The following is a 23030-nucleotide window of genomic DNA, read 5'->3' on the forward strand; positions in this document are numbered from 1 at the left end:
GCGAATTAATAACATTTTGTGTCTTGTCCCTCCAGGGAGAATCCAGAGGCAGACTCGGTGGTGCGTGTGGGTTTTGTAACCTACAACAAGGTGTTGCACTTCTACAACGTCAAGTCCAGCCTGGCCCAGCCCCAGATGATGGTGGTCAGTGACGTCAGTGACATGTTCCTCCCTCTGCTCGACGGCTTCCTGGTCAACGTCAACGACAGCCGGATGGTCATCGAGAGGTATGTACACACACACACACACCAGATCTCCAGACTAACATTTCCGCTGGTGCATCTATGTTTTTCAGTCGGTGGCACCAGCCCATGATTTGGTCACAGCTATTTTGTTCTTGCACTATCACGCGATAGAGAACATATGTAAATATAATAGGGATTTTCAAGGTGAGGAGAAGAGCAGACAATCAATGTCCATCTGATCTAACACAAGTTGCAACAGGGAGACGCCTCCAGAACAGAAGCAGAGAAAATGTGTAGCTCCGCTTCTCTAAGAAGGTCCTTCTATTCTAATCTCACAGCACCGACGTTCTGTCAACACCAGCTGCTACAGAATACAGTGACAGTGTCCTCTGTCCTTGTACCTTCAGTCCGGCGTCAGTCGCTATCAACAGATATGAGAACAATCCATAACATTCGGTATCAAGTCTAGTTACCATCAACCTAGACCCAATGAGTCCCAAATAGAGCCGGGAAATCCTGTTTATTACGTAAAGGGAAATATTGATCTTAACTGAATATGTCTTAAATATTCTGGTTCTAATCATTTTAGTCTAATAGACTACTGAGATGGCATTCAAGAAATCACTTGTTTTCATCTAACAAGTTGTGATAGAAAATGTTTTTATGTGCAACCTAATCAAGTGATTGTCATGAATTTCAGATTTACAAATAGATTATTTCTGTATTTACTGTTCAATGGAGATGAATTTGCCTACATCTTTATATACTAATATCATGGGCTTCTTTTTGGGGGGCTAATTCACCACCTTCGAAGTGGAAACTCCAAACACATGACCTAGATTGCGAACTCAAATTATAAACCCCAAAACATGAGCTAGATCGCTAACTCTAAATATAAACCCAAACACATGAGCTAGATCGCTAACTCTAAATATAAACCCAAAAACATGAGCTAGATCGCTAACTCAAAATATAAACCCAAAAACATGAGCTAGATCGCTAACTCTAAATATAAACCCAAAAACATGAGCTAGATCGCTAACTCAAAATATAAACCCAAAAACATGAGCTAGATCGCTAACTCTAAATATAAACCCAAACACATGAGCTAGATCGCTAACTCAAAATATAAACCCAAAAACATGAGCTAGATCGCTAACTCTAAATATAAACCCAAAAACATGAGCTAGATTGCTAACTCTAAATATAATACCCACTGCTAGTATCCATAAGTTAATCTAGCAGTACATTTTATGCCCTAAAAAACTGCCCAATGATGCCGATGCATTGGCCGATGCGCTCCACAGACCTATCTCAGCCATATGTAATATCTGGGTTGTTGAGCCCAGTAATCAGAGTTGAGAAATAAATTATACCCACCCCGGGAAACGAGAGAGCGAGTGGCTCGCTCCCAGAAGGCGCCCTTCCCACAGTGGGCGGCAGGGTCCCCTCCCGCAGTGGGCGGCAGGGTCCCCTCCCGCAGTGGGCGGCAGGGCCCCCTCCCGCAGTGGGCGGCAGGCGCCCCTCCCGCAGTGGGCGGCAGGCGCCAGCGAAACAACAGGGGCAGCTGCAGGGCGTAAACTTTCATTACAGGAATCATCAGGATAATGTACTTTACTGATTGGTGGGTTTTGATTGAGGTGACCATGTAGAAAAATTAAACACAACCATGTCAAAGGGTCGCAAAATGTCTAAATGGCCGCAGTGCGGAGCCCTAATATACAGACATTTACATCCATCACTTATATTACAGCAGAAGTCTCATCTGTCCAGGCTTCTCAACTGTTTCTGTTGCAGAGAATCATTGTGTGTGTGTGTGTGTCAGTTTGCTAGACCAGATTCCGGAGATGTTTGCAGACACCAGGGAGACTGAGACGGTGTTTGGACCAGTCATCCAGGCAGGACTGGAGGCACTGAAGGCTGCAGACTGTGCCGGGAAGCTGTTTTTGTTCCACTCCAGTCTGCCCATCGCTGAGGCTCCTGGGAAACTGAAGAACAGAGAGGACAAGAAACTGGTGGGAACAGACAAGGAGAAGGTACACACACACACACACACAAGGACAAGGTAAACTGATATGGCTACTCAGCATGGCAGACACAGCACAGAGGGAGGATGTGTTCTCTCTGGTATTGGTTGGGCAGTTAATGACTCTGTCAATGTGTCTCACTCCTCTTTCCCCCCCAGTCTCTGTTCCAGCCCCAGTCTGGTTTCTATAGTAACCTGTCTAAGGAGTGTGTAGCACAGGGCTGCTGTGTGGACCTCTTCCTGTTCCCCAACCAGTACGTCGACGTGGCAACGCTTGGCGTGGTGCCCGTCTCCACTGGCGGCTCAGTCTACAAATACACCTACTTCCAGGTAAACACACACATTTATACACACACTGGCGCTGATCCAAACCCCATCCACCCTTCTCCTGTTATCTGCCTTCACTCACTCTGTATATGTGTCAGGCTGAGATGGACCGCGAGCGGTTCCTGAATGATCTGCGACGAGACGTTCAGAAGCCGATGGGCTTTGACGCTGTCATGAGGGTCCGAACGAGCACAGGTAGGTGTTTGACTCTCACACACACTTCACCTAGCGTTAAATAGTTTTTCAGTGCCATCATAACCTCCTCCCTCTCTCCTCCAGGTATCAGAGCGACAGATTTCTTTGGCTCGTTCTTCATGAGCAACACGACAGACGTGGAGCTGGCAGGCCTGGACTGTGACAAGACTGTCACCGTGGAATTCCGCCACGACGACAAGCTCAGCGAGGACACCGGGGCGCTCATGCAGTGCGCGGTGTTGTACACCAGCTGTAGTGGTCAGCGGCGTCTGAGGGTCCACAACATGGCGGTCAACTGCTGCTCCCAGCTCGCCGACCTCTACCGGAACTGTGAGACGGACACAATCATCAACTTCTTCTCCAAGTATGGTAGGAGTCACACGTTGTCTATCCAACTATCTCCCTGTTCCCCTCTCTATACAGTGGCTTGCAAAACTATTCATCCCCTTTGTGTTTTTCCTACTTTGTTGCATTACAACCTGTAATTTAAATTGACTAGATGTGCCAAGCTTATAGAGACATACCCCGAGAGACTTGCAGCTGTAATTGCTGCAAAAGGTGGCTCTACAAAGTATTGACTTTGGGGGGTGAATAGATGTGCACGCTGAAGTTTTCTGTCTTATTTCTTGTTTGTTTCACAAAAAAAATATGTTTCATCTTCAAAGTAGGCATGTTGTGTAAATCAAATGAGCCCCCCCAAAAAACATTTTATTCCAGGTTGTAAGGCAACAAAATAGGAAAAATGCCAAGGGGAATGTATACTTTTGCAAGGCCCTGTATGTTAGTGAAATAGTTAACTATGTTTCTGGGTTACGTTACTAAGAGCGCATGTATAAAGAACAGCAAGGGTTCACTCAACAAACAACCAATTCTACTTCAGATGCGTTATAGCAGTCTGATCAGTAGGATTTAAACTTCATGTCTGGAAATGGATACCAATGGGCTTTTTCTCTCTCTGTGTGTGTAGCGTACCGCAGCCTATTGAACACCCCGACCAAGACGGTGAGAGACACCTTGGTGAACCAGTGTGCCCAGATTCTGGCCTGCTACCGCAAGAACTGTGCCAGCCCCTCGTCTGCCGGACAGGTCAGTCACTCACACAGCCCCCCTCTTGGACAGGTCAGTGACACACGCATGATACACACACACTCACCCGCACACTAAATACTCACCACACACACAGTCAGTCTCAAACACACACAAATCCCCCACACACACAACTTATACACACTCACTCAGGGGCGTCGTGCACCCATTATTTTAGAGGGGGCACAATGTACATGAGAAAGGCGTTGCCATCTGTCGTGGAGTTGGCTACATTTGCATTTTTCTATCACCTGAAAGAGCTTTTTCCTGCAATTTACAGCCATAATCGTTGTGCCTAGTTCTGTCAAAATGTCTATTTTCCTGCGTATGTGTCTAAACATACCTCTTTACTTGTTCAATTGTCATTTTAATGAGGGTGTCAATTCTGTTGTCAATCACACACCTCAATGTGCTGCGCTAACATGCCTAGGATAATACATCCACATTACAACACAGTACATGGGATCATAACGCACGTTATCAAACAGGTTATTTGGATCCTGGATGTTGATTGGACGAGGAGCATTCCAAGCCGTTCTGTATTGGCCGTCACAAACACACCTATGCCTGCTAACCGTTCCATCTGAACGACCACTGCGCCTTCATCAGAATATCAGGTTGCTGTCCCAGTCAACTCTTGTATTGTTCTCAACTCGCCATTATTTCCCCTTGCTTCCAGCCTAGCATTTAATTTGGTACAGCAGGGGTTAATATGAACCTCACTGTCTGCCTGTCTGAAGACAATGTTTCACTTTGGAATGTTGATCTGTGTCCTACCATACGTAGAGTGAATGGTCACCAGACAACTTTAACTGAGCCAGTCGAAATCACGCATCAACGTCATTGTCATGGACATATCCACGTTAAATGTCAATAGGAAAATGTAGCCAGTGTACTGTCATTCTAGGTCCAATGTTTGCCGTGGCCGAAGTTGGCTAGCTAGCTAGCAAGTGACAAGAACGTTATACAGCCTTCATAGTAACCATTTTGTTTAGAATGGACGACCAGTCCTTTTGCATAGCAACTAAACAAAAATAATGAACGACTGGGTCGTGTCTGTAGCAACATGACCAAAAGACTGTTAGCAGTTGATGTTGTTCTTTAATAATAACAGACCCAGAGGCAAATCAAGAGGAGGAAAATAGGTTATTCAAATAGGACAAATCATGCTTGGAAGTAGATGGTCATTCTCCCCTGTCCCCAGTGATTCTCTTCTCAGAACAAAGGGACAGGATATACTTTATAACCCAGCCCATCATAAAACTGGGCCAATGGCCAAAGAACAAGTATCCTATTTCAGATTCAATGTATTAACAATTTGGACCAATAAGAACGTGCCACAAGTAGCTGTAAGTTCAAGACTGACATTATGTTGAACTGAAAACCAACTATTTCCATTGATAATTCCCTATTACAGAAAAACACTATTTTCATTGATAATTCCCTATTACAGAAAAACACTATTTCCATTGATAATTGCCTATTACAGAAAAAACACTTTCCATTGATAATTCCCTATTACAGGAAAAACACTATTTCCATTGATAAATCCCTATTACAGGAAAAACACTATTTCCATTGATAAATCCCTATTACAGGAAAAACACTATTTCCATTGATAATTCCCTATTACAGGAAAAACACTATTTCCATTGATAATTCCCTATTACAGAAAAACACTTTCCATTGATAATTCCCTATTACAGGAAAAACACTATTTCCATTGATAAATCCCTATTACAGGAAAAACACTATTTCCATTGATAAATCCCTATTACAGGAAAAACACTATTTCCATTGATAAATCCCTATTACAGGAAAAACACTATTTCCATTGATAATTCCCTATTACAGAAAAAACACTATTTCCATTGATAAATCCCTATTACAGGAAAAACACTATTGATAATCAGTACTCTATTGACCTCTTGACCTCTGCGTTGTCTTCATCTTCAGAACATTCTTACAGGGCTATCTTCTGATGGAAGAAGGAAGTTCTATCAATTCCCTTATCAAAATAACTTCTTAATGAAAATATGTCATTCATTGTTACTTGAATATGTTTGTAACAGTTTTCTAAAAGCTATAAGGCACGCGAGGCAGTGCCTCTGCTATCGCGTCGGGCCGAACAACGCCATTTACCTCTGACTGCATTCACGATACAGCACTGCCTCGTGTGCCTTATAGCTTGATCATCAACACAGGCACATATCGTACGGTGCCAGATTACAGTTAAACTATGCATTTTTCTGCATATGTAAGAATACAGTACCTTCAGAAAGTATTCATGCCCCTTGACTTATTCCACATTTTGTTACAGCCTGAATTCAAAATGGATTCAATCATTTTTCTCACCCATCTACACACAATAGCCCATAATGACAGTGAAAAACATGTTTTTAGGCATTTGAGCAAATATATTGATAATGAAATACAGAAGTCTAATGTAAATAAGTTCACCCCCACTGAGTCAATACTTTGTAGAAGCACCTTTGGTGGCGTTTACAGCTGTGAGTCTCTGAGCTTTTCACACCTGGATTGTACAATATCTGCCTATTTATTATTTTCTAAATTCTTCAAGCTCTGTCAAATTGGTTGTTGATCACTGCTAGACAACCGTTTTCAGGTCTTGCCATAGATTTAAGTCAACTGTAACTCGGCCACTCAGGAACATTCACTGTCTTCTTGGTAAGCAACTCCAGTGTATATTTGGCCTTGTGTTTTAGGTTGTTGTCCTGCTGAAAAGTGAATTCATCTCCCAGTGTCTGGTGGAAAGCAGACTGAACCAGGTTTTCCTCTAGGATTTGTTCCTGTGTTTAGCCGTTTCTTTTCATCCTGAAAAACTAACTCCTCATTCCTTAACGATTACAAACATTCCCATAGCATGATGCAGCCACGACTATGCTTGAACATGTGGAGATTGGTACTCAGTAATATATTGGATTTGCCCCAAACACAATGTTTTCCTCTTGAGTAGAAAGTGTTAACAGGATGCATGTTTTTTAATATTTTTATTCTGTACAGGCTTCATTCTTTTCACTTGTCAATTAGGTTAAAATTGTGGAGTAACTAGAATGTTCTTGATCCGTCCTTCGTTTTCTCCGATCACAGCCATTGAACTCTGAAACTGTTTTAAAGTCACCATTGAGCGGTTTCCTTCATCTCCAGCAACTGAGTTAGAAAAGACACCTGTATCTTTGTAGTGACCGGGTGTATTGGTAACCATCCAAAGTGTAATTAATAACTTCACCCAGCTCAAAGGGATATTTATTGTCTGCTTTTTTAGAATGTTCTTGATCCGTCCTCAGTTTTCTCCGATCACAGCCATTGAACTCTGAAACTGTTTTAAAGTCACCATTGAGCGGTTTCCTCCAGCCACCCGGACATCTACCAATAGGCATTGTAAGACCTCCCTAGTGTTTGGTTACATATTTGTCTGAAATTCACTGCTCGACTGAGGGACTTTATATACTGAACACAAATATAAAAGCAACATGTAAAGTGTTGGTCCTGTGTTTAAAGAAATAAAATATCCCAGAAATGTTCCACAGAAAGCTTATTTCTCAATTTTGTGCACAATTTATTTATTTTTTAAACATTTTTTACATTTCTACTTTACCGACATAATCGATGGGGCGGCAGGGTAGCCCAGTGGTTAGAGCATTGGACTAGTAACCGAAAGGTTGCAAGTTTGAATCCCCGAGCTAACAAGGTACAAATCTGTCGTTCTGCCCCTGAACAGGCAGTTAACCCGCCGTTCCTAGGCCGTCATTGAAAATAAGAATTTGTTCTTAACTGACTTGCCTAGTTAAATAAAGGTAAATAAAAAATCCACCTAACAGGTGTGTGCCATATCAAGAAGCTGATTAAACAGCATGATCATTACGTAAGTCCACCTTGTTGGTTCACCAATTACTTTGCAGACAGAGTTCAGTGTGTCAAATCGGAGGGCATGCTGTCCGGTCCTCTGGCAGTCTCTATGGGGGTGCCACAGGGTTCAATTCTCGGGCCGACTCTTTTCTCTGTATATATCAATGATGTTGCTCTTGCTGCGGGCGATTCCCTGATCCACCTCTACGCAGACGACACCATTCTATATACTTTCGGCCCGTCATTGGACACTGTGCTATCTAACCTCCAAACGAGCTTCAATGCCATACAGCACTCCTTCCGTGGCCTCCAACTGCTCTTAAACGCGAGTAAAACCAAATGCATGCTTTTCAACCGATCGCTGCCTGCACCCGCATGCCCGACTAGCATCACCACCCTGGATGGTTCCGACCTTGAATATGTGGACATCTATAAGTACCTAGGTGTCTGGCTAGACTGCAAACTCTCCTTCCAGACTCACATCAAACATCTCCAATCGAAAAATCAAATCAAGAGTCTGCTTTCTATTCCGCAACAAAGCCTCCTTCACTCACGCCGCCAAGCTTACCCTAGTAAAACTGACTATCCTACCGATCCTCGACTTCGGCGATGTCATCTACAAAATGGCTTCCAACACTCTACTCAGCAAACTGGATGCAGTCTATCACAGTGCCATCCGTTTTGTCACCAAAGCACCTTATACCACCCACCACTGCGACTTGTATGCTCTAGTCGGCTGGCCCTCGCTACATATTCGTCGCCAGACCCACTGGCTCCAGGTCATCTACAAGTCCATGCTAGGTAAAGCTCCGCCTTATCTCAGTTCACTGGTCACGATGGCAACACCCATCCGTAGCACGCGCTCCAGCAGGTGTATCTCACTGATCATCCCTAAAGCCAACACCTCATTTGGCCGCCTTTCGTTCCAGTACTCTGCTGCCTGTGACTGGAACGAACTGCAAAAATCGCTGAAGTTGGAGACTTTTATCTCCCTCACCAACTTCAAACATCGGCTATCCGAGCAGCTAACCGATCGCTGCAGCTGTACATAGTCTATTGGTAAATAGCCCACCCATTTTCACCTACCTCATTCCCATACTGTTTTTATACTGTTTTCTTTTTTTTTTTTACTTTTCTGCTCTTTTGCACACCAATATCTCTACCTGTACATGACCATCTGATCATTTATCACTCCAGTGTTTAATCTGCAAAATTGTATTATTCGCCTACCTCCTCATGCCTTTTGCACACATTGTATATAGACTGCCCATTTTTTTTTTTTTACTGTGTTATTGACTTGTTAATTGTTTACTCCATGTGTAACTCTGTGTTGTCTGTTCACACTGCTATGCTTTATCTTGGCCAGGTCGCAGTTGCAAATGAGAACTTGTTCTCAACTAGCCTACCTGGTTAAATAAAGGTGAAATAAAAAAAAATAAAAAATTGTGCTGGGGACAATAGGCCAATCTAAAATGTGCAGTTCTGTTACACAACACAGTGCCAGAGATGTCTCAAGTTTTGAGGGAGTGCACATTTGACATACTGGGTGCAGGAATGTCCACCAGAACTGTTGCCAGAGAAATTCACGGTAATTTCTCTATCATACGCCGCCTCCAACGTTGTCTGAGAGAATTTGGCAGTACGACCAACCGACAGACCACGTGTAACCACGCCAGCCCAGGGCCTCCACATCCGGCTTCTTCACCTGCGGGATCGTCTGAGTCCAGCCACCTGGACAGCTGATGAGACAGGAGTATTTCTGTCTGTAATAAAGCCCCTGAGTTTTTCCTCACATTCTGATTGGCTGGGCCTGGCTCCCCTGTGGGTGGGCCTATGCCCACTACAGGCTGCGCCCCTGCACAGTCATGTGAAATTCATACACTAAGGCCTAAATCATTTATTTCAATTGACTGATTTCCTTTATGTAACTCAGTAAAATCTTTGAAATTGTTGTATTGTTTTATATTTTTGTTCAGTATAGATAATTCTGTGTGGGGTACAGAGAAAATCAAAAATCATATGGAACACTATTGTGGCAAATCTCAATTTTTATCCATTTTAAATTCAGGTTGTAACACAACAAAATGTGTAACAAGTCACGTTGTGTGAATACTTTCTGAAGGGTACTGTATATCAAATTAATTTACAAACATACCCCCTGACTTCCAGCAGCTAAAATGAAATGCTTTGTGTGCCACTCTACTCTTTTTTATTTTATTATTCCTCCACTGACAATACAGTCTGCACAGTCTCTGGTGCGCTCACTTGAGGGCTGGGGTGCTTTTTGTCTGATCCAGTCAGTGTGCCCCCTGTGCAAAATACCACTGACAGAACTTTTTATAAATAATTCTGATAAAACATGAGCTTAAAAACAAAGTTTAGTAATTAATTTACCATCTGAAAATGTTAAGACAAATCTGAGTGGGGCATGACACTGCTACACACACTCATACCCTTCACCCTCCTCTGTCCTCTCTCCTCCTGTAGCTGATCCTACCAGAGTGTATGAAGCTGCTGCCGGTCTATTTGAACTGTGTGTTGAAGAGCGACGTGCTGCAACCGGGAGCTGACGTCTCCGTAGACGACAGAGCCTACCTGAGACAGCTGCTCGGCTGTATGGACGTATCAGAGAGCCACGTCTTCTTCTATCCCCGCCTACTTCCCCTGGTGAGACACACGCTTCTCGCTCTTCACTTCAATCAGCCTCATTTTGCATGACAAAGCATGAGCAAACATGTAAGACCATATTACATCAATGTTAAATCGTATATTCCAATCTCTTTCCATCCCAGGTGAAGTTGGATGGAGGGTCGTTGCCAATGGCAGTGCGTAACTCGGAGGAGCGCCTGTCAAAGGGCGGAGTCTACCTCCTGGAGACGGGGCTCTACCTCTTCCTGTGGGTGGGAGCCAATGCCCAGCAGGAGCTGCTCAGCAACATCTTCGGCACGCCCACCTTCAGCCAGATAGACCCCAACATGGTGAGACACACACACCTCTCAACTTCATACAAATCATCTTCCTGCCTCTAAGAATGTGTGTGTTAGCAATCTCCTAAATGCGTGCGTTGCGTTCCAGACGAGTCTGCCTGAGCTGGACAACCCGTTCTCCCAGAGACTCAGAGAGATCATCGACTCCTTCAGATCACAACGATCACGATACATGAAGGTCACTTCACTACCTCTCTTGCTCTCTCTCTCGTTCTTTGTATCTTTCCATCTCTATATTTCTCTGTGTTGTAGTTAGAGTATAATGTGTGTTAACATCTCTCTCTGCTTGTCTCTAGTTGATGGTGGTGAAGCAGGAGGACAAGGCGGAGCTCATCTTTAAACACTTCCTGTGCGAGGACAAAAGCGCCAGCGGAGGAGCTTCCTACGTCGACTTCCTGTGTCACATGCACAAGGAAATCCGCCAGCTGCTCAGCTAGGACCCTTGACCTCTGATTCTTCAAACCTGACCCTGTCGCCCCTCCGAAGAGCTTTTATTTACCTAATAAACTGAACCCCTCTCCCTCTGTCAGCGAGAGGCCAGAGACATATACACAGCCTCGTGGCAGATTCCATGTGTCATCATATGACTCTAAACTATTCCAAACGTCAAGCTCTAAAACAACTGAAGCTAATCCACTGGCCAACGGAGGAGGTAGAGAGAGAGTGTGTGTGTGTGAGGGAGAGCACTGCTGTGGATTTGTACTAGGTGTTCTGTCTAGCACTGAAGCCCGTTGTAGCTGTACCCCCCCCCGGCCTGTGGTAGAAACACCCAGTAGAACTAAGGAAGATGGCACAAACTAGACAGAAATAAATGCTGTTTTCCATCTCTAGAATAATTTTTCTATTTGTCTTTATTCTCACTTCCTCCTGTATGTTGTGTGTGTGCTCCTCCGTGACTTTTAGAAACACTACTAAGGCAATAGGAGAGAGGGGGCAGGAGTATATAGAGAGAATCTGTGGTGATCGAGGTTCATCTCCCAATTTAAATGTCTATGCATTGAATCATCCAGACTGGTGAGGGGTTTGAACTTTCACCTCTGACATTCTCACAGGGTCAACCAGCGTTGGGTCCCACTATGACTCACACAGGCACACAGTACAGACGATTTGGTGGGGGTGTGTGTCATGTTTTTACTAATGTGTGCATCTGATAAGAGACCATTCTGACAATGATTCCTGCCTGTATTTGTCCTGTCTGTTGGGGAGGGAGTTACTGGCAGTGCTTCTCAATATTGAGGTCAGTCAGAGAATAACGGAGTCATGTTCAGGACGTATGAAACTGGAGAAACTAATTGAAACAAGGAAGTATGTTGTTTTTTTCTCTCTTTTTCGTAGCAGAACGTTTTGCTATGTTGTCCCTTGCTGAACACGACCCGATGCTCCAAATACAGCTGTGTCTCTGAGTTGTCACCCTAAGGACTGTGCTGTAGCACCTCAGTTCATAGTTAGATATATAACCTGTACAGAATTAAAGCCTCCATTTTAAAAACCTGTCTCAAATGCTGTGGTTTGTTGGTCCAAATCAGTCGCTGCCACTCTCTCACACACACGCTTGGTTCAAAAGCACTCCTGTTTTTTTTTTAGGTCCATGGTGGGGGGTGGGGGTGTGTTTCTGAAGGCAGATCGTGGTGAATTTCTCTACAGAGGAAAAGAGGGGTCTGCTGATAGGTGCACACTGAATCATTTTCATTTCTGATTGTGTTTATTTTCTTGTCTTTACCACTGATTTTGTGTTGCCCTCTACCCTCAACCCGTCTCTATTGAATGGCCCTTCTTTCTGACTGGGATTTTAAGTTTCCCTTTTCTTTGGTTTTGTATTTGTCATTGACTCCTTAATAAAGTTATTGTTGAATCACAATGCCATGCTCCTCCCATCCCTGTACTTATTGGCTTGTTGGTACTACGATTACAGTAGACTCCAGATGCGTCAGCATGCTTCCCAGCTTAAACATTTTGTTTTTCTTGAGGCAAGTTGAAGTCGGTAGCCGAATACGCCCCTTCGTCGGTGATTGGTCAAAAGTAGGGAAAGTCTAGAGTGGCGCAGTTGTCTTGTGCTTTGCATCGCAGCACTAGCTGTGCCACCAGAGACCCTGGGTTCGCGCCCAGGCTCTGTCGCAGCCGGCCGCGCCAGGCTTGGTTGGGTTGTGTTTCGGAGGACGCAAGGCTTTCGATCTTCGTCTCTCTCGAGCCCATATGGGAGTTGTAGCGATGAGACAAGATAGTAATTACTAACAATTGGATACCATGAAAAGGGACGACTTGTTTTCATGCACATCTTTTCATTGATAAAAACTGCACCAAACATCTTTGATGTAAAATTGCGTGACTAGATTTCCTCTGCAAAATCATCAAAATGATTGACCGATTTCTTGTCTTACACTGAACAAGAATATAAACCCAGCATATGAAGTGTTAGTCCCATGTTTCATGAGCTAAAATAAAAGATCACAGAAATGTTCCATATGCACAAAAGCTTATTTCTCTCACAAATTGGCTAACAGGGTTAGGGTTAGCTAACATGCTAAGTATTCCAAAATAGGTAAAAATAGTAAGTAGTTGCTATTTAGCTCAAATGCTAAAGTTGTCCATGTTGAGAATCAAACTCATATTCACGTTATACACCCATCCATCCTGACCAACCACCCTATGTTCTTTTTAGCCGTTAAATAAAAAAGGTTGATGTCCGCACCCCTGGGGAAATCTAATTAGTATAATACAGAAATCTCTATAAAAAAATCTGTCAATCCGCCTGTCGCACTTCCACATCGTCTGTGAAAGGTGACAGAGCTATAGTCTTTGTCAGACCATGAGACATCCCGAAAACCGGTCTTCTCGTAAAATCGTCTGTAGAGTCCGAACGGTTTGGCCTAAAATAATATTATGACCCCTCTATGGAAAGATGAGACTCTCACAAACATGATGGTGTTACCTGCCTACTTCTGTCATTAGGTTCCCAACTGTTTGGGCTATGACCCTTTGGAAATATGACCCCTCTTTTCAAAGGTGAGACGCTCACGAACATGTACAGGTCGGTTGTTTTGCCCACAGGCCTCAAGACTCATCTGAAGGTTCCCTGGTACCAGTTGAATAAGTGAATGGAAGTATATAATGGAGACTGTTTAATGCCAAAAATATAGGGTTACATGTACATGTAAAAACAATAAATGTTTCCTGAACGTTCTTATATCTATCAGCTATAGGAGATACACTTCAGAACAAACATCCTTTTGATATTTTGTGACTATCATGAAAGTGATGACTGTTATTCATCAAATAATTATCTACTATGTTTAACTGTTATTAGATTAAATAAATCCTGTAACAAATAACTCTTGGAATTTGCGGCACCACGGGAAAATGTGTTTAACGAGTTACTGTATCCCGAATTAACTCAACGAAATAAAGATATAACAGTCACTAATGAATCATTTCCTCATATCAGTCTCATTCTGAACGTTGCAGACTTCGTGAATCAGCACAAACCCGAGTCTTACTAATCATTCCGTACCACACAAATTGATTTGATTATTTATTTACTAACAAACTCAATTATAACATAGGATACACACACACGGTATAGGTTATTGATTAGAAACTTAATACAACGACAAGTCCCAAGCAGACTAACACTATGATACTTGTTACACCAGATGTAGAGTTAAAGAGAGAGAGAGAAGCAACGCTTGGATACATTTGGGAACTACACTCACAGTAACCCTAATACCTTGCCCCGAACTGGCGCTCTTACGGGTAAGAAGTAATACATGTATTTACGTTCAGGGATCGTCGGGAATCTCTGTTGGACCCAGGCCTTCGTGGGTTCCGCTTGGTGAGGAGGGTTCAATTGAGCCTTATTTCGGGTGGCCTTCTCCTTCTTTCTCAGGTGTAAGTCTCCGATAGTCCACAAAAGGTCACAATGTCCTTCTTAGTTGTCTGTTTTTTTTAACTCTTTCTGGAAGAGTGGACTTCTGAGGACAGCTTGTCTGCCGTGTCGATGATCCCAGAGTTGTGATGAAAGCAGTGTGGTAGACGATGATATGAAGAGAATAACCGGAGGGTCCTACTTAAATTCACTTTCTTAGATACAGTACTTATAACAGATACTCCAACCATAACATTGATTGTTAAATGGTTTAGATTTCCACTGGTCTAAAGTCCATTGCTCGTGTTTCTTGGCCCATTGCTCATGTTTCTCATGTCTTTAAGAGCTTTGCACACCTGGATGGTACCATATTTGCACATTATTCTTTTAAAAAATTATTTAATCTCTGTCAAGTTAGTTGTTGATCAGTGCTAGACAGCCATTTTCAAGTCTTACCGTAGATGCTCATGTCGATTTTAGACAAAACTGTAATTAGGCCACTCAGGAACATTTAATGTCATCTTGGTGAGCAACTCCAGTGAATATTTGGCCTTGTGTTTTAGGTTATTGAAATGTGCTGAAATGTGAATTTGTCTCCCAAGTGTCTGGTGGAAAGCAGAACCATGTTTTCCTCTAGGATTTTGCCTGTGCTTTGCTCTATTCTGTTTCTTTTTATTTAAAAAACTCCCTAGTCATTGATGTTTACAAGCATACCCATAACATGATGCAGCCACCACCATGCTTGAAAGTATGAAGAGTGGTACTTAGTAATGTGTCGTGTTGGATTTGCCCAGAACACAACTCTTTGTATTAAGGACAAAAACATATTTTATTTCCCTTTTTTTTGCAGTATTACTTTAGTTCCTTATTGCAAACAGGATACATGTTTTAGTATGTTTTTATTCTGTTCAGACTTCCTTCTTTTCACTCTGTCATTTAGGTTAGTATTGTGGAGTAACTACCTTGTTGATCCATCCTCAGTTTTCTTCTATCACAGCCATTAAACTCTGTAACTGTTTTAAAATCCCCATTGGCCTCATGATAACATCCCTGAGTGGAAGGGCACCTATATCTTTGTAGTGACTGGGTGTATTGATACACCATCCAAAGTGTAATTAATAACTGCACCATACTTTACTTTGTTTGTTACTCATCTTCCAATAGGTGACCTTTGTGAAGCATTGGAAAACCTCCCTGGCCTTTGTTATTGAATCTGTGTTTGAAATTCACTGCCCGACTGAGGGACCTTACAGATAATTGTATGTGTGGGTTACAGAGATGAGGTAGTCATTCAAAAATCATGTTCAACACTATTACTGCACACAGAGTGTCCATTCGATTTTTTATGTTGCTTGTTTAGCAAATGTTTACTCATGAACTTATTTAGGCCATAACAGAAGAGTTGAATACTTATTGACTCAAGACATTTCAGCTTTTCATTTTTTCATAATTTGTAAACATTCAATAAAACATAATTCCACTTTGACATTATGGGGTGTCATGTGTAGGTAGATCAGTGACACAACATCTCAATTTCATCCATTTGAAATTGAGGCTTTAACACAACAAAATGTGGAAAAAGTCAAGGAGCGTGAATTAAATTCTGAAGGCACCTGGGTAATGACAGCTGGGTGAGGGGGCTGGCTGTGCCATGCTACTACAGCCAACACTAGCCAATAAAACATGTTACTGAAGAAAAGTATTACTCTTGCTTGTTTAAAAGTCTGTACTTTAATCCGATTGTCATTCATGTATCGATAAATATCATCACATTCATCATCACCTGAATGGACCTTAATCATTATCAGTTAGGTCTAGAGTGCTTCAAGCACAAATGTGGATACAGATTTAAAGGTTATCAGTTAAAGGGGCAATCTGCAGTTTGAAAGACAGAGTGGCTATCCCGCCACTAATTTGGTATACAGCTGAGGGGTGGGGCTAGAGAAATATTACCAACCGAACTCATGGATGGAGCTATGGATACAGGGACTGAACATCCATGCTATCAAGATGATATACTGAACAAAAATATGAGATTGTACTGAGTTACAGTTCAAATAAGGAAATCAGTAAGGTTGATGTGGAGGTCCTGGGCTGGCGTGGTTACACGTGGTCTGCGGTTGTGAAGCTGATTGGACGTACTGCCAAATTCTCTAAAACGATGTTGGAGGAAGCTTATGGTAGAGAAATGAACATTCAATTCTCTGGCAACAGCTCTGGTGGACAGTCCTGCAGTCAGCATGTCCATTGCACACTCCCTCAAAACATCTGTGGCATTGTGTTGTGTGACAAAACGGCACATTTTAAAGTGGCCTTTTATTGTTCCCAGCACAAGGTGCACCTGTGTAATGATCATGCTGTTTATTCAGCTTCTTGATATGCCACACCTGTCAGGTGGATGGATTATCTTGGCAAATGAGAAAAGCTCACTAACAGGGATGTAAACGAATTTGTGCAAAACAAATGAGAGAAATAAGCTTTTTGTGCGCATAGAACATTTCTGGGATTTGTTATTTCAGTTCATGAAACATGGGACCAACACTTTAATGTTCTGTTTATATTTTTGTTCAGTGTAGTTTTAACCACGTTTTGAGGATATACAGTGTTTGTTTATATTTGCATTGTTCACAAACAAAGGAGTAAAACAAGATCATATTCTTGGTTTCTGACAATTGAAGAAGGCATCTATCTATATGAGGCATCTATCTATAAGTTATATTTAAGCAATACGGCCTGAGGTGGTGTGGTATATGGCCAATATTACATGGCTATGGGCTGTTTTAAAGCACAACGCAACGAGGAGTTGCGTCATATACCACAGACCCGCCTTATTGGTATTATAAACTTCTTACCAATGTAATTAGAACAGTAAACAAGTATTTTTCTGTCATACCTGTGGTTTACGGTCTGATAAACAATGGCTTTCTGCCAATCAGCATTCAGTGCTCGAACCACCCGGTTTATAATCTTCAATAATCATTGGGTATATATAACTAATTTAAAAGTCTAAAAATAGATGTAGCAACTGTAAAATATCCCTTTAATATAATCCCTTTCTAAACTATGTTACACACAAATACATGAGTGTAAATCTCCCTGAAATCTCCGGTGTTTCTCCAGGGAGCCTATTCCACCTGACACAAGGACACGGACGAGTCCACCCAGCCTAGCCTAAACCCTGGATAGAGGGGCTCAGTGAACGTGGAGTGGAACGTGTGCAGGTGGGTCAGTGTGTTAGAGGAGACACTGTAGAAGGACAGAGTGCCGGCCGGCCAGTCCAGATACACTCCTACTCTGTTAGAGAGAGAGGGGGTGGTTATGCCAGTGCTCTTGTCGTTGTGCCAGGCTGTGTAACTGTCATTAGAGCAGTTCAGACTCCAGGACACAGCGTTTCGTCCCAACCAGCAGTCATGTCCCTCTCCTCTCCTGCTGATCCCTCTGTAAGATACTCCCATCAGGGCCCTCCCACTACACTCTGCCTCCCAATAGCAGCGCCCATCCAGACCTTCCCGACACAGCACCTGCCTCCAGTAGTCAAATCTCTCTGGGTGATCAGGAAACGGCTGCTCTTTCCCTCGCGTCACCTTCCTGTTCTCCTCAGACAGCGAGAGTTCTTTGTGTGCTGTGTTTGGGTCCAGTGTGAGTTCACAGGCATCTGTAAAAATTATGAAACTCATAGTAAAGTAACGCACGCATGCACACACACACACACACACACACACACACACACACACACACACACACACACACACACACACACACACACAAATGTACATACTCACATCTCTGTGGTCCTGGTCTGATCCTGAACTCAGCACAGCACTCCACACTGTCAGAGAGGCAGTAAAACAGGGCTGTGATTCACTCAATCCCAAACTGTTAATAGCCTTGTTTTCCAAATTCATTGTTACCTAAGTTTCTCAAGTTTACAGTGTGGATCTTCCAGTACAGCAGAGAGAAGCTTCACTCCCGAGTCTCCTGGGTAATTATAGCTCAAGTCCAGCTCTCTCAGGTGTGAGGGGTTGGAATTGAGAGAGGAGGCTAGCAAAGCACAGCCTTCCTCTGTGACACTACAAAGTGACAACCTTTAAACAAAAAGAGAACATCCTTTTACATTTAGCTGCCTCTAAAAGTGGTGAATATATATTATCAATATTAAAATGAATATTATTATTATATTATACATATATTACATGTATATACTATTACATGTATATACTCACCTTACAACCTGCAGTTTACAGTGCGGACTGCCCAGTCCTGCCGAGAGCAGCATGACTCCTGAATCCTGCAGGTTGTTGTCACTCAGGTCCAGCTCTCTCATGTGTGAAGAGTTTGAGCTGAGAGCTGAGGCCAACGCTTTACAGCATCTTTCTGTGAGTTTGCATCGCCTCAGTCTAGAATGAAAATATATAAAATGAATAGGGGACATACAAAACAAACAAACATCGATGCTTTCCTAAAATATACTAGACAATACAGATTTTACATTAATTGTGAAAAAAATGATCATGTTGTAAAACCACAGAAATGCTGACCTTAACGTTTCCAGTTTACACTGTGGACTTGCCAGTCCAGCAGAGAGAAGCTTCACTCCTGAATCCTGTAGGTCGTTGTGACTCAGGTCCAGCTCTCTCTGGTGTGAGGAGTGTGAGCTGAGTGCTGAGGCCAACGCTTCACAGCATCTCTCTGTGAGTTTGCATCGATTCAGTCTAGGAAATAGAACACATAAACACAAGTCTTTACCTGACTAAACAGACAGAGTGAGAAGAGTGTGTATGTCTGATGATTTCTGATGTTGTACTCACAGGGCTGTTCTGGAGGCTTTGACCACTGGCAGCAGTCTCAGAAGACCCTCCTCTGATCTGGAGTATTTCTTCAGCTCAAACTCATCCAGCTCCTCTTCTGAAGTCAGCAACACAAAGACCAGAGCTGACCACTGTGCAGGTGAGAGTTTGGCCCTAGAGAGAGTTCCTGAGCCCAGGTAGCTTTGGATCTCCTCCACTAGAGAATGGTCATGCAGTTCATTCAGACAGTGGAACAGATTGATGCATCTCTCTGGAGAGGGATTCTCCTTGATCTTCTCCTTCACGTACTTGACCGATTCCTTGTTGGTCTGTGATCTACTTGTTTTCTGAGTTAGCAAGCCTCGTAGGAGAATCTGATTGGACTCCAGTGAGAGGCCCAGAAGGAAGCGGAGGAACAGGTCCAGGTGTCCATTCTCACTCTGTAAGGCCTTGTCAACTGCTGCTTTGTAGAAGCTGGTTGAGGATGAATTTCCGAATGGAAAACGTCTCAGAAATGATTGCTGTTTGGCTAATAGATTCACGTTGTCGTTGATGAATGTGAGAAACACATACAGGGCAGCCAGAAACTCCTGAATACTGAGATGAACAAAGCAGAACACCTTTCCCTGGCATAAGGTCAGTTCCTCACTGAAGATCTCAGTACACACTCCTGAGTACACCGATGCCTGGCCGATGTGTATGCCACACTCTCTCAGGTCTTCCTCATAGAAGATCAGGTTGCCTTTCTCCAGTTGTTGGAAAGCCAGTTTTCCCAGGGACATGATGCTCTTTCTCATCCAGTCAGGGTCAGGTGTTCCTCTTCCCTGAAGCCTGAGATCCATGTCTTTCTCCTGAAAAGCAAGGAAGTGTGAGTACATCTGAGTCAGGGTCTTTGGCATCTCTCCACTCCCTGCTTTCTCCAGCTTTCTCTCCAGAACAATGGCTGAGATCCAACAGAAGACGGGAATGTGGCACATGATGTAGAGGCTTCTTGATGTCTTTATGTGTGTGATGATTCTGCTGGCCAGGTTCTCATCGCTGATTCTATTTCTGAAGTACTCTTCCTTCTGTGGGTCATTGAACCCTCTTACCTCTGTCACCTTGTCAACACACTCAGGAGGGATTTGATTGGCTGCTGCAGGTCGGGTGGTTACCCAAAGTTGAGCGGAGGGAAGCAGATTCCCCTTGATGAGGTTCGTTAGCAGCACATCCACTGAGGTTGACTCAGTTATTTTAAACAGAATGTCATTGTTCTGGAAGTCTAGAGGAAGTCGACACTCATCCAGACCATCAAAGACAAACAGCACCTGATAATTGTCGTAGTTTGATATCTCGGTTTCTTTTGTTTCCGTAAAAAAGCCATTGAGAAGTTCGATCAAACTGCATCTTTTCTTTCTGACCAAATTCAGCTCTCGAAATGAAAGAGGGAATATCAACTGGAGATTTTGATTGGCTTTTCCATCTGCCCAGTCCAGAATGAACTTCTGCACTGAGACGGTTTTCCCGATGCCAGCGACTCCCTTCGTCAGCACAGTTCTGATGGATTGATCAAGGAAGGGCTGAAAGATGTCGTTGCATTGGATTGGTGTTTCTTGTATGGCTGTTCTTCTGGATGCCGTCTCAATCTGTCTCACCTCATGTTCACTATTGACCTCAGTACTTCCAGCCTCTGTGATGTAGAGCTCTGTGTAGATCTGGTTGAGAAGTTTTCTGTTCCCGTGGCTGGCCAGTCCCTCAAACACACTGACGAACCTACTGTGCAGATTGTGTTTGAGTTTCTTTTGACAACTCTCGATTCGTTCATCTGGTAAAATAAACAAGGGACAAACACGGTATACAAAGGTTGATGTGAATGTTAAATAGACGGTTCTGTGGATTATCCTAAAAACTGAAACTGTTTAGAGACTGCAGTATAATAATGAAGACTAAGGGTTGTTTCATTTTAATCTCTGTAAACTACAGGATACTGGACAACGCTGCCATGTTGTGGTTCTTCTTACCAAGACAACTTCGGTTCCGAAGCGTTTCCTTGTTCTTTCCACTGCCGAACAACCATCTCTATACAGATCTACAGATCTACAGTAACACAGCCATACACCCCTTCTATCAGTATTACCATTGTCTTCTGTATTCACAGGTTCAGGTGGAAACATGGTAAAATGGGCAGGTGAAGCTTGAGATGGAACTATGGGATCTGGGGGTAAGGGGAGAGGGACAGAGAGTAGTTTTACACATTTACACAAGGTGATTTATTTTGAGAACTACAACATTCCGTCCAGTGTTTAGTATGTAGGTGACTTACCTTCGTCTAATGAGTTGACTCTGATGTTGAAGTGAACTGGACCCCCGATGTGGCAGCCGGAGAGCGAAGGGGCCACAACATGGCCGCCAGTCTGAGCTGTACAAGTGATGTAGACAGGAGAGTCTGGAACCCGAATTGAGGCAGCTGCTACCTCAACCTCAGCCTCTACAAATGGAGAGAGAGAACATTTGAGAGAATTAAAAATATATATTTCATACATAATATTTTATATAGTTTTCTGTCAACTCCAAGTGATTTTTTTCCCCTGTGTATTTGTTTTCTCAAGTAATACTAAGCAGTGTAGGTGTGAGTATGGTATATCCACCTTGCTGATCCACTGTTAACGTCTTGCTGAGGTCCTTCTGGTTCATCTTCCTCAGGATCTCCAGTGAGATCTTCATAGCTACATCGTGGCCGTAGGTGTTTACCATCGTATCCACGGTGTCCTGCCTGTCAGCGTTCTCCAGATGGCCCTTGGGGATAAGAGGAAAGCCATCTGGTACACTCTGAGCCAGGTACCAGTGAAATGTCTTCAGATCGTTTCCTACCAGCTCCTCTAGAATAGCCAGTAGCAGGTCAGGAACAGATGTCGCCATCTCAGGTCACCGAAAGTTACAGAAGGAATCGAATCAAACCAAAATCCTCCCTCAGACACTGACATGTTACAAATGTGAGCTTTGTGTGTAGACAGAGGTCATCTGCCAAACTATTTCTCGATCTAGCTTCCAAAATGTCTATCACTGCATTTTCCTCTCTCTCTCTCTCTCTCTCTCTCTCTGTCTCTCTGTCTCTCTGTCTCTCTGTCTCTCTGTCTCTCTGTCTCTCTGTCTCTCTGTCTCTCTCTCACTCTCTCTCTCTCTCTCGCTCTCTCTCTGTCTCTCTGTCTCTCTCTCTCTCTCATTTCTTTCTATCTTTTATAACTCTGTCATATAGTGCCAGCTAGTGAAGCAGCAGTTCAGTTTCCTGTGTGATCTGCTTTGTGGCATGCTGCACATCAAAACAGGAAGCTGTCTTTTCTGTGGTTTGATGTTTGGTTGGTGTCTGCACGCTGACACACAGTGATTTCATCACACTGGACCATGTCTTGTTAAAACATGAGTCTTCATGTCCTCACATGCACTCAGAGCCCCCTCTGACTTCTGGCTGCTCTGGCAGAATGGAGCACATCATGTGGTACTCGTACTCTGAGAGTACCTGAGGTTAGTGCAACTGTTGTAACCCCAAAAATGTCATTATTTGTGCACAATTCATTTTTATACAATTAAAGTGCTATTTGCGAGAGAAAATTACAAATGATGCATTTGCTCCATATTGTGGTTTGCACAAACACTGGTTGATAAGTGATGCTATTGTTACAAAAAGGATTTCTATATGGAATTCAAGACCACTGCACAGCACCTTTA

The 23030-nt window shown here is 43.2% G+C and overlaps 1 protein-coding gene and 1 pseudogene across 1 annotated transcript; one reads left to right on the top strand and one right to left on the bottom strand.

The window, feature by feature from the left end:
* Positions 1-12534, top strand: part of LOC115121580 (protein transport protein Sec24C-like) — a 29194-nt pseudogene extending 16660 nt beyond the window's left edge.
* A 3716-nt stretch (positions 12535-16250) lies between these two features.
* On the bottom strand, positions 16251-22576 carry LOC115121579 (NACHT, LRR and PYD domains-containing protein 12-like). Its single transcript, XM_029650689.2, has 9 exons — positions 21953-22576; positions 21628-21792; positions 21442-21519; positions 19347-21129; positions 19077-19250; positions 18762-18935; positions 18450-18623; positions 18321-18367; positions 16251-18193 (listed from the first exon to the last, which is right to left on the bottom strand). Exons 1-9 carry the CDS (start codon positions 22221-22223, stop codon positions 17664-17666), a joined length of 3396 nt encoding a protein of 1131 aa, XP_029506549.1. The 5' UTR covers positions 22224-22576; the 3' UTR covers positions 16251-17663.
* Between the last annotated feature and the right edge of the window lie 454 nt (positions 22577-23030).

Source organism: Oncorhynchus nerka, linkage group LG23 (assembly GCF_034236695.1).
Source record: "Oncorhynchus nerka isolate Pitt River linkage group LG23, Oner_Uvic_2.0, whole genome shotgun sequence".
Lineage (NCBI taxonomy): Eukaryota > Metazoa > Chordata > Actinopteri > Salmoniformes > Salmonidae > Oncorhynchus > Oncorhynchus nerka.